At 41.6% G+C, this 12,770-nt stretch overlaps 1 protein-coding gene across 2 annotated transcripts; it reads left to right on the forward strand.

Annotated features, from left to right (window-relative positions):
- The first annotated feature begins 261 nt into the window (after positions 1-261).
- On the forward strand, positions 262-11,694 carry pabpc1a (poly(A) binding protein, cytoplasmic 1a). Of its 2 annotated transcripts, none has more exons than XM_017703929.2 (15): positions 262-940; positions 3,447-3,640; positions 3,795-3,910; positions 5,049-5,188; positions 5,278-5,372; positions 6,236-6,373; positions 6,987-7,082; positions 7,656-7,928; positions 8,544-8,661; positions 9,295-9,408; positions 9,487-9,635; positions 9,800-9,884; positions 10,729-10,859; positions 11,152-11,243; positions 11,348-11,694. In XM_017703929.2, the coding sequence occupies exons 1-14, from the start codon at positions 748-750 to the stop codon at positions 11,239-11,241; spliced, it is 1,932 nt and encodes a 643-aa protein (XP_017559418.1). In that variant the 5' UTR covers positions 262-747; the 3' UTR covers positions 11,242-11,243; positions 11,348-11,694. The 2 variants fall into 2 exon arrangements, with proteins under 2 accessions (XP_017559418.1, XP_017559419.1); XM_017703930.2 differs by having other exon boundaries at positions 748-940; positions 8,544-8,634.
- Positions 11,695-12,770: the final 1,076 nt, after the last annotated feature.

The following is a 12,770-nucleotide window of genomic DNA, read 5'->3' on the forward strand; positions in this document are numbered from 1 at the left end:
ATCTTTTCTCTAAAACTACCAGGTGTACAAGGAGTTTGTCTTTGCGCAGGTGTTAACATCAAGTCCAACAAAATTAATATAGAAAAAATGCACCACATACAAACATAAAACAGACAGTACACACACGAATTTCGTGTAAAAGAATGTGCGCAGACTGAAGCTACTTCTGAGCGCGGCAGCTTTTTTTCAATTTTGGAAACTTTTATTTTGTCAGCGTCACCGCTTCCGGAAGAGTGCCTCTTATTGACGCTCCACCGCTGCCTCTTCCTCCCCCCGTTTCCGTCTGTGCTGTAAGAGCGCGTGGGCCCCGGAGCGCGGCCTCGCACAGCGTCTTATATATAAAAATATCAAAAATACAAAAAAATTACAAAATACAAAATCAACAAAAAATCGTATTTTTAATAACCGGGAACTCGGTGACGCAGGATTTTTTTTAATTTACCGCCTCAGTTCGGGAGGATTAGCTTGTTAGCCGGTTAGCACCGCGCGTGAGCCCGAGCTCGAGCCTGAGTTGTAGTCTTAGCGACCGACGAGCGGCACAGAGCGCTTCAGTTAACCGCCTCAGAGCGCAGCTAGAGCGGCCACCGACTCACGACAGCCCGCTGGTTTAACCCGCTTGACGCTTTTCCTGCCGGCCCGTGGCGAGTTAAAGCCCGTTATCTTCGGCTTCGTCGCGCTCTCAGCACCGCTGTTTACTCTCCAGAGCTGACTTCGTGAACGAAAAAATAAAAACCCAACGGAGCCAAGATGAACCCCAGCGCCCCGAGCTACCCGATGGCCTCGCTGTATGTGGGGGATCTGCACCAGGACGTGACTGAGGCCATGCTTTACGAGAAGTTCAGCCCTGCCGGGCCCATCCTGTCTATTCGGGTTTGCAGGGACATGATGACCCGCCGATCGCTCGGATATGCCTACGTGAACTTCCAGCAGCCCGCGGATGGTAACCGAATCTATGAGCTTCTTATGGGCTTCTTATTTAAATTTTCCGTTCCACCTTAAACGGAGCAGTAACATTAGCTGCGTTCCGGCACCCTTTACCTGCTGCGCCATTTAAGGTAGAACGGATAGTTCCAAAAGCCTCATATGATGAAGCGATCTTCTTCTAATTTCTGTAAAAGTGTATATGCTAAGAAGTGTAGAGTTGATCGCTTATGATAATCTTTATTACTTGGAAATAAAAAAAGAGTAAAAGGGGTTTCCAGGAAGCAAAACAGGAACTTATTTTTAAAAGTATGGCTGCAGCTGTTCAGGCCGCGTAGATTCATACTTCAGATTCATAAAGTCATATTTCCGCGTTTCAAAGCGAAATACTTGAAGCTCATGTGCTACATTTGTGGAAGGTGAACACGTGGGTTTGGGGTGGAGTCTGACCCATAGCTCGTTAACTATCAATACGGTTTTATTTTTTAACCTCATATTGATGCATTTTAAGAGCAAGATGTTCACTGAAGTCAAGTATATGTGCCATGTTATATTCTTTATAAAATCACCAAACACGTCTGTATCTTCAGGCCTTTATGACTGCAGTAAGGCCTCAAGGCCTAGCTCTCAAGGTCCTGTTTAAGCCTAAACTGGGACTAAATGGAGTTTGAAATCATAAGACCGTTAGTACTGCCTTGTAGTCTGTACTGTAATCCCAATTTAATTGAATTTGCTTTAAAATCATGCAAACTCATAGCCTTGAATACAAACGTTCAAGCTTAAATGGTTATAACTGAGCTATAATTACTTTCTAGTTGTCTGTGATCTGCATTACTTCTGCAGTTAAACTTAACTCAGACAGCATAATAGTTTGTTTATTTGGAGCTGGCAGTGCTCCTCTCTTACTGAGAGGAATTAGATTAACTTACATTAATCTATTAATTTGGGGCAGTAGTGGGCTGGAGGTTAGGGAGCTATGCCTGTGACCGGAAGGTTGCCGGTTCGATCCCCAGAGCTGACGGTCCATGACTGAGGTGTCCTTGAGCAAGACACCTAACCCCCAACTGCTCCCCGGGCGCCGTGGATAGGGCTGCCCACCGCTCCGGGCAAGTGTGCTCACTGCCCCCTAGTGCATGTGTGTTCACTAGTGTGTATGTGGTGTTTCACTTCACGGATGGGTTAAATGCGGAGGTGGAATTTCCCCGGTTGTGGGATCAAAAAAAAAAAGTATCACTTATTAGCCTACTTACTCCAAATATCACTTTAGTTAATAAAACTGTTCAGACTCAATACCTAAACCTCAACACAAAACCCCATCATCGTGGGAATAGCATGTAAAATGATTCTAAACTTAACATTTGGCATGAGAACATGCTAGAACACAAAAATAACATCATTATGCAACAAAAAAATTGAAGAATAAAATTAATTAAACCAAAACTAACAAAACCAAAAAAAAATGCTGGACTCTTCATTCTGTAAAACTTTTTTCAAATTAACTGTTCTTAATTAGTTTTACTTGAAGGGAAACTACAAATTTTTCAAAATTCCTGCCCAAATAATTGTTTAAGATCGTTCAGTGTGGTTCGATGTGAAACACACTGTTCTAGAGAAAGTTAGTCAGGGTTGTTCAGTGGTGGTGATGGGAACCAGATGTCTTCTAAAACCTCCCTCACAAAGTTACTACATGGAATGGTTATGAATACACACTTAAGAAGGTGGTTCTTTACAGGTTCTTTAGTAGAGAAAATGGTTCTGTATAGAGCAATGAACATTCACAGAACACGCCCCCCCCTCCTTAATCTGAAGAACCTTTTTATAATGCAAAGAAACTCTTAATCATGCAGAGGCTTCTGTGAGTGTTCATGGTTATATGAGCAATGGCTATATAGAACCATTTTCTTTACAAAATAACCCTTATAGAAATATGTTTTTAAGAGTGTACACGGCCTGGCGTCTGGGACATTGTTTCATTAGTTTTGTGATGGGGTTTTTGGCTTAAAATGTTTAGTTAATTTATTGTAGTCAGTTTATGGTGGAGGGATACATGCAGGGTGCCGTGAGGCATAATAGTTACTAAAGAAAGCTTATTACTTCTGATTCTCCACAGTTTTCCATCATCAACATTCCATATAAACTCAGACTCGTGTGGGTTCATTAGTGGTTTCACATAGTACATAAAATGTCTGTGTTGTAGTCATGGCAACCCATGGTTCCCAACACCACCACTGTAAAGATGTCTGAACCATTTCACACTAAATCACTCTGATTACATCTCAAACATTGAATTATACTGGGGATTTTTAAAAACAAAATTGTTGGGATTCCCCTTTAACCAACTAATGTATTGCACAAGGAATTGTCAGGGTTAATAGACTTGCATTGGCAAGTTTAATAATTGAGTAAACAAATTAATTTAGTGCAGTTGTTTTACAGTATGAATTTTACCCTAATGGTGTTTGTGTGTTGTGGTTTTGTCAGTCATGTTTCAATGCTGATGGTCTCTAATATGCCTTTTTTTCTAGCTGAGCGTGCTTTGGACACCATGAATTTCGACGTGATCAAGGGCAGGCCTGTGCGGATCATGTGGTCCCAGAGAGACCCCTCTCTGAGGAAGAGCGGCGTCGGTAACATCTTCATCAAGAACCTGGATAAGTCCATTGACAACAAGGCTCTGTACGACACCTTCTCCGCCTTTGGGAACATCCTGTCCTGCAAGGTAACGTGAGGTTTGTTGTGCCGCTGCACGAACGCGGTGTTGACTTGTGTTTAGTTGCACGGTGTCAGACTGATGTCTCTGTTATTAACCCTGAGTGTGAGCTGTTGGTGTGTGTGTTCGGTGCCTGTACTCACGGCCGATCCCTCTCCTGAAGGTGGTGTGTGATGAGAATGGCTCTAAGGGCTACGGCTTTGTGCACTTTGAGACCCACGAGGCTGCAGAGAGAGCCATTGAGAAAATGAACGGCATGTTGCTGAATGATCGCAAAGTGTAAGTGGGAACATTTTATTGACTGGAATTATTTCATGTTTAGTTTAACTGTTCGATTTTTTTTTTTTTTTTGTTTGTTTGTTTGTTTTCTCTAACTGCATTATTCCACACTAAATGCACTTGATTGTGTTGCTCATAAACATAACTGCTCATACGACAGTGTAAATTGAGATTAAAGGGCCCATTTCAGGGTCTCACTTTCCTCCTTGCTTAACCGAAATAACTGTAGCATGTAAACAAATGTAAACAAAACTGTTTACTTCTCAGTACTCTTTTTATTCTCATGAAATCTAAGATGCAAAAACAGCTTGTTTTGAGTTGCTTTTTGTGATGTCACAAAAGCCAAGCATTTACATATCCGCCTATTCAGCCTGCATGTGTTTAGGCACCCATTCACTTTAAAATTAAACATTGTCTGCTTCTGGAATGGGGAACAATGCAGGTTAGCCAATCAGAAAAGAGCTCATTTACATATCAGCCCTAAGCCCTACTTGTGCAGGATTAGGTTTACATGACGAAGTGGGTAGTGTAATTATTACCAGTGTTTCTCCTATTTTAGTCTCATCCGAATGCACCATTCACCTTTTAACTTCACTTGGAAATAACCTTACAAGTTTGAATTTGTGGGCAAGTTGTGATTTCCTAGCTGATGATGCACTGCATTCACTTAAAAAAGAAAGCTAAATTTTTAGGCTGAATGAAATAACAGCCAAAGTAAACGTTTTAATATTTTCGAATCTTTTCTGGAGTGAAGGCGATATGTAAATCGAGTAACTGCTCCATCTGTGTCATTTATACTAAGATTTCTCATCCTATGCTAATCACTCAAACATTTGACATCCTGAGGTGACCTGCCTCACAGTCGAGAACTAACCCCATCCGTATTGTTACTCACAGTAACAAAAACCTCCTAATTCTAAAATACAGGGATGGTGGAAGAGTAATGTGTACAAGAAGAGAGTAAAATATGAATGTAGGACCCCTTTCAAACTGTTCTTATTCAGCAGATGGTATTTTGACTATTTGTCATCAATCATGTCGCCCATATTCTGTGATTCAGTTAAAGCAGATTGAATTTGTTAATAGAGGCTTTTTAACCAATGTAATAACAGTTAAGTTTTTGTTCATTTACTTTAAGGTTTGTCGGCCGCTTCAAGTCTCGCAAGGAGCGTGAGGCCGAGATGGGTGCCAGAGCGAAAGAGTTCACCAACGTTTACATCAAGAACTTTGGAGAGGATATGGACGATGACAAGCTGAAGGAGATCTTCACCAAGTTTGGTGAGGATCTCTTATCCTGAGATGGAAAGGAAGAAGAGAGTGTGTTAATAAGGGCTTTTTGAATGATGACTCTCCTGTTTGTGTTCCAGGCCCCGCACTGAGCATTCGCGTGATGACTGATGACGGCGGTAAATCTAAAGGATTCGGCTTTGTAAGCTTCGAGAGACATGAGGATGCTCAGAGGGTGAGTGTGCTAGATAACAATGTTGGCTGTGACCTGGTCAAAGCGATAGTCTGCTGAAAAATCATGACTTGCGTTTTCCCCTCTTGCCTCAAATGGAACCAACCAAGACATGTTGGCACTGCAGTAACACTGACATATGGTGCTGGTGTGTTGGGGTGTGTTGTGCTGGTGCAAGTGGATCCAGTGCTGCTGGAGTTTTTAAACACTGTCCACTCTATTAGAAACTCCTACCTCGTCAGTCCACCTTGTAGATATAAAGGCAGAGACAATAGCTCATTTGCTACTGCACAGTTTGTGTTGGTCATCCTCTAGTCCTTTATCAGTGGTCACAGGACGCTGTTGGCTGGATACTTTTGCTTGGTGGACTGTTCTCAGTCCAGCAGTGACACTGAGGTGTTTTAAAAACTCTTGCAGCACTGCTGTGTTTGAACCACTCATACCAGCACAACACACACTAACACACCACCACCACCAGTGTCAATGCAGTGAAGTGAATGATTTACCACCAAAATATTACCTGCTCTGTTGAGGGTCCATGGGGGTCCTGACCACTGCAGAACAGGGTAAAAGTGGGCTAAACAAAGTATGCAGAGAAACAGATGGACTACAGTCTGTAACTGTAGAACTACAGTGTGCCTCTATATAGTAAGTGGAGCTGATAAAATGGGCAGTGAGCTTAGAAACAAGGAGGTGGTTATAACATTATGCTTGATCATTGTATACCTGACACTGTATGGCACACTGTTTTCTGTTACCCTGGACTAAAGTACATTAGCATAGCTAAAACCATAGCATAGTTAGTGTGCGTAGTTGCATGAGGTCTTGTTTGTTTTTGTGTCTGTTGACTGTGTTTCTCCCTCCAGGCTGTGGATGAGATGAACGGAAAGGAGCTAAATGGAAAGCAGGTTTATGTGGGCCGAGCTCAGAAGAAAGCAGAGAGGCAGACGGAGCTCAAACGCAAATTTGAGCAGATGAAACAGGATCGCATGACCCGCTACCAGGTAAAACCACATTACATGCATACAGCCACACTAAACAAACGTCCTGCTAACAGATAAGCTGTCTAATAGAAGAAGAACTGAAGGGCATTCCTTTTTGGACTTGGAGACCAAATCATACCCCCCCCCCCCCCCCCCCCCCCCCCCCCTTTTAAACTTGCTTTTTGTCCCCTGCAGCCTAATTACTTTTTATTAATCCAAGCAGTCATATTTCTTTGACTTTTCCTGCCTCTTTTTATTCATGAGTTAAAAAGGCTGTTATTGTGCCTTTAAGATATGCAAATATGCTCTGTTTGGATCAGCTGTGGTGTACCTAATTAAAAAAAAAAAAAAAAAAAAAAAAGCAGTGCCATCTGAAACGCTCCTTATAACTTCAGTGTTGATGCTGGAGTTAAACTGCTTTTGGGCTGAATGTGAAGAAACTGGTCTGTTCCCTATATGGAATGTACTTAAGTTTAACAAGATAATTTGATCAAGTCTGTCCAGTATTAGGAGAGCTAAGGGTCAGTTCTGTTCGACAGTTCTCACTTTGGCTTCCTGTTAAGTGGGAAATACAGCTTTCTGAGACGTGGTCTGTTTCTCTGCACTAACACTCTCTCTTGTGCCCTGCTAACAGGGAGTAAACTTGTATGTGAAGAACCTGGATGATGGTCTGGACGATGAGCGACTGCGTAAGGAGTTCTCACCGTTTGGAACTATTACCAGCGCTAAGGTAAAAACCACAAGAGCAGATGACTTAATTCATTCAGACAAACACAACTTTATTAAAGGAACACTGCAGTCAAAAAACATGCTCATGAAATCCAGCAGCCAGTTAGTGTTATGCTGTTAACAGTGTAGTGATCTGGTTGTGGCTGGCAGTGAGTTTGGCGACAAGCTACAGCCAATAAGAGCGCAAGACATGGGGTGAAGATGTATGTCATCAACAAGCATATCATATGTCAGTCCATACTCCCTTGCTTCTTGCTGGCAATATTTTTAGAAGAAAAAAAAAACATCTTGTGCTCTGTCATTCCTTTTGTCACATCTCTGGTGTATTTTTTTTCGTGCCAAAGCTGTTTGGTGAGCAGATGAGTCTGTTGAGATTCCTCAACTTTAAAATTCTTTGTTGAACTTTTAGACCAGTCACCTTTTCTTTATGGTTGGCAAAAGAGTTCCCTCTTTTTGTTTTAAGTTTAGTGAATGTGGTGTTAGGTAGATGTTATAGGATGTAGGTAATACATATGATATAATTAGAACTTAATTTGTATTTGTTTTTAATCTTTCATTAACTTTCTCTCTGCAGGTGATGATGGAGGGCGGCCGTTCCAAAGGTTTTGGATTTGTGTGCTTCTCTTCTCCGGAGGAGGCCACAAAGGCCGTGACTGAGATGAATGGTCGCATCGTGGCCACCAAGCCGCTGTATGTGGCGCTAGCTCAGCGCAAGGAGGAGCGTCAGGCCCACCTCACCAACCAGTACATGCAGAGGATGGCCAGCGTCCGTGCCGTGCCCAACCCCGTCCTCAACCCCTACCAGCCTGCCCCTCCATCTGGATACTTCATGGCTGCCATCCCCCAGGTCAGACACACACACAGTTAAAGATGATTAAAATATTAAATGCTACCTCTCCAGCAGTAGATCAGTAATATCTAATATACTTGATTGTGGTTTCTGACACTTCATGACTCTCCGATTATCTATAAACATGGACTAAAGCATGTTAGCATGGATTAAAAACAGTAGCAGCAGCAAAATTTTATTCATACTGCTGTTTGGTACAATATGCAAAACTACATTTGAGCTGAGGGGGAAGATTATGTATATTGGGTTTTTATAATATTATTATTATTTATTTATTTTTGTCTCATAGACCCAAACTTTGAATATTTAGCTTTGCTTATTGCTAGAAACTAACACTTCAGAAGGAGAAACATTTTGTAGGTAAATATTCAAGATTTTATCCAAGAGTGAATCATTTTGGAGCATTTCAGTTCTTCCATTTGCTGTGAATATTGGACATAAACAGGAGATGAAAGGTTTTGTTTCAGCAGCGATGATACATTCTAGCAAAGATAATTAGTTTAATAGTCCATTTCCTTCCAGCATATTCTCTTATCCAGTGTTTGGCAATGCTCTTCTGATTAGTGTTATAAACCATGCTGATGCACATTAACGTCTCTGGTTGTGTTACAGGCTCAGAACCGGGCTGCATACTACCCCAGCAATCAGCTGGCTCAGCTACGCCCCAGCCCCCGCTGGGCTACACAGAGCGTCCGCCCCCAGCGTGAGTCCCTCACACGTACATCACACTGTAGGTTTATCACCCAGACTGCTGTTTTTAATGTGTATTTCTGTTTTTTTTATGCAGAATGATGAAATTGCAGAATGCAGTTTATAAATAGTAAACAAATGCAATGCACAGCTGTGTGTGTGTGTGTGTGTGTGTGTGTGTGCGTACACACACTTCATTTAAAAAAAAAAAAACTAAATAAATAAAGCTCTACTGGTTTTCTAATTTTATAAAAAATTAGAGAGCCAGTAGAGCTTAGGTTTTTTTTTTTTAAACAATCAAAAACGATGAATACAGTGAGTTTTATTCAGTATTTGGCACTAAGTCCAGTTTACAGATTTTGCTCTTTATAATAGATGCAGTTGGTTAGTGTCTAGAAGGACTGATAATATATGTATCTATTTATAATTTTACATCACCTTCAGTGCTTTAGGTAGTCTATAATGTGTGTGAGTGCTGATTCAGCAATACAATGCAATTTTAATGTAAATTTATACAATAATTAAAAAAAAAAAAAATTTAATGATTAAATCATTATTTCAACCTGATACCTATAGCTACTACTGTATCAATGGCATCTCTACAAAATAAATGTGTAACCCCCCCCCCCACCCCCAAAAAAGTCATGTCCCTCTATTCTCTATTTCACTTCAGATTTCCAGAACATGCCGAACGCCATCAGGCCCACTGCGCCCCGCCCACAGGCCTTCAGCACCGTCCGACCCACTGCCTCTCAGGTCCCCCGTGTGATGGCCTCTCAGCGCATGAGTAAGTCTCTCGCAGCCATGTAGGTCAGTTTTACACATCAGTGAGTAGAAGACTAATTCTGGTCCTGTTGGTCTGCAGCCTCTCAGCCTCTTGGCCCACGGCCAACCAATGCAGGAGCAGCTACAGGAACCGCTCCGGTCAGAGCAGTGCCACAGTACAAATACGCCCCAGGAGTGCGCAACCCGCAGCAGCACCTGAGCACACAGCCACAGGTGCCCATGCAGCAGGTACCTTTTATTGCCAGTTAAGATGAGATAATGTCTGTTTTAGTTCTGAGTTAACTAAACCCAGTCTTCCCCCACAGGCATCTGCAGTAACTGTAATGTCTTCATTTAGGTTTTGGCACATATTTTTAAAAGTTAAATTTAGTTATTCTCCGTCTCATCCCTAGCCTGCAGTGCACGTGCAGGGTCAGGAGCCTCTCACAGCCTCCATGCTGGCTGCAGCTCCTCCACAGGAGCAGAAGCAGATGCTCGGTGAGTCGCACTCTTGTACTGTCTAGGCTCAGGTATGTACCTGTCTGAATCCAGCTGGATCACTGAGCCCTGTAACATGAATTCAGGTATTAACCATATTAGTAATAGTGGCCAGTCCCTTTAAGAATTTGTGATTTGTAAGGGCCCACAATTTTGTCTGATTACTGTATTGTTTTTCATATTAAACATATAAAACTGAATAAATGGTTTCATTAGTTATGAACACATCTTTTGTGCTGTGTAATGCAGAGTTGATCATGTAGCTGTAAATATTTTAAAGACAAGCACAATGCAATCTGATTCATATAAAGTGTGTTCCTGGCAAATGGAAGAACAGAAATGTATAAATGCCTCTATTCGTAAAGAGGATTTGCGACAGTGTAAGTCACGAATAGGTTTATGGACAAATATAAGCGAAATGTGTAAGCCACAAAACATACTAAACAAAATATAAATAACTTTACAAGGTTTTTTTTTTTCCCTGTTAATGAAAAGAACATTTGTGCAAATTATTTTGATGTTTTAGAGCTCTTTATTTTACTACTTTAAGGTTATTTCTGAAAACGTGGTGAAAACATGCTTATTTTTACATACAATTAGTTTTGGTACATTTGTGTTCTTTGTCATCAGATTTTCACTTTTATTCTCTTTCTCCTGCAAAACAAACGCAATGTGAAAATTGAGGAAATTCGAGACAAAAAAAGGGACTGCAAGGTCCTGGTGGGACAGATTTATCTCAAAGAATGCACTTCAAATGCTTTTTTTTATTGTTTTTTTTGTTAATTTTCAGTATGTTCTCCAACAGTATTCTCATAATAATCTTTATGTAATGTTACGCTTTCAGGTGAGCGTCTGTTCCCCCTGATCCAGAACATGCACCCCACTTTGGCGGGAAAAATCACCGGAATGCTTCTGGAGATCGACAATTCAGAGTTACTCCACATGCTGGAGTCTCCCGAGTCTCTGCGCTCAAAGGTCAGAGCACAGAGATAAACTTGCACTTAATAAGCAGCTACATTCGTAAGTGTTATAACGGTGTACAGTTAATGATTCAGGCAGGGGGGTTGAACAGATCCTGGTAGCCCAAGTGTGTTTATATCTAGGTGGATGAAGAGCAGGGTTAAATTGATTGCGGTGGCTCTAGCTTGTTCATATGTAAGTGAATGAACGGTGGGATTAAATAGACCTTGTTTAGTGTGTCTATATCTAGATGGATGAACGATGGGGTTAAATACTTTGCCAGTAACTCTAGTTTGTATGGATCCAGGTGGATGAGGCAGTCGCTGTGCTCCAGGCTCACCAGGCAAAGGAAGCCGCTCAGAAATCTGTGAACAGCGCTGCCGTTCCTGCTGTTTAAGAGTACGTAAAGAGTTTCTGTAACAATGCAGCTGAAACTGAGCTCAATCACTGAATTGAACACACCGAGGTTAGACTTGTGCTTATGATTTGTGTTTCTCTTTCAGACTAGGATGCCCAGCAACCCAGCTTCAAGACGGAAAAAGGAAAAAAAAATTAAACATTGAAAAACATAAAACTCATAAAACAATGAAAAATAAAAAATGTCTTTAAAAATATAATCAAAATACAAAAATGTTGCCAGGTCTGTAGACACCATGTCAAGGCCTTGATTACAGTAAACAAAAACCAAAAAAATAGAAAAAGAAGAAAAATTGATTTTGAAATAAAGTTGATAATTCCTTTATTTTTAATTCCTTTTACTGTTTGAATGCCCAGATTGTCGGTTATCTGCAGGTGATGGCTGAGCATTGGGAAAAGTGTATTGGATTGAATTAATAAAAATTTAAACATAGTCTGTTTGATGTGGGGTTTTTTTGTTTGTTTTTTTATTTTCTTAAGTTCCAGATGGTTTCATGGCTATGTTCAGGCCTTTGTTTTGCTCAGATCTGATCTTTAACATGGTTCACACATGGTTTATCTAAGTGGCTCAAATGTCATCACTGTGGACCAGCGTCCTGAAACGACCTACATGCGCACATCAGTAACGCCACATGAATGAATCACGTCTTGCGAAAGACAAACTACCAAGCAGGGCGATCCTTCGTCATAGATCATACACTGATCAACTCTCAGTGGGGGGGCATGAAGTGGTAGACCACGGGAAATGACACGGGGGTCAGCGGATGCTGAAGCACAGTGTGCAGAGGCGACCAACTTTCTGCAGATTCGATCGCTACAGACCTCCAAACTTTGTGGCCTTCAGATTAGCTCAAGAACAGCATAGAGAACTTAATGGAATTGATTTCCATGGCTGAGCAGCTACATCCAAGCCTTACATCACCAAGCACAATACAAAGCGTTGAATGCAGTGGTGTAAAGCACCTCTACTGTACTCTAGAGCAGTGGAGACATGTTCTCTGGAGTGATGAATCAGGCTTCTCCGCCTGGCAATCCAGTGGATGATTTTGGGGGTTGCCAGGAGAACTTTACTTGTCTGACTGCAGTCTGCCATCTGTAAAGTTTGCTGGAGGGGGATTATGGTGAGGGGTTGTTTTTCAGAAGTTGGGCTCAGCTCCTTAGTTCCAGTGAAAGGAGCTCTTAATGCTTCACCAGACCAAGAGATTCTCTACAATTTCATGGTCCCAACTTTGTGGGAACAGTTTTGGTACAGTCCCTTCCTGTTCCAACATGACTGCACCAGTGCACAAAGCAAGGTCCATAAAGACATGGATGAGCAAGTTTGGTGTGGAAGAACGTGACTGGCCTGCATAGAGTCTTGACCTGAACCCCATAGAACACCTTTGGGATTAATTAGAATGGAGACTGTGAGCCAGGACCTCACAAAAGCACTTGTGGAAGAATGGTCAAACTTTCCCATAAACACACTCTTTTAGAAAGAAAACCTTTTAGAAAACCTTCCCAGAAGAG

Source organism: Pygocentrus nattereri, chromosome 24, assembly GCF_015220715.1.
Source record: "Pygocentrus nattereri isolate fPygNat1 chromosome 24, fPygNat1.pri, whole genome shotgun sequence".
Taxonomy (NCBI): Eukaryota; Metazoa; Chordata; class Actinopteri; order Characiformes; family Serrasalmidae; genus Pygocentrus; species Pygocentrus nattereri.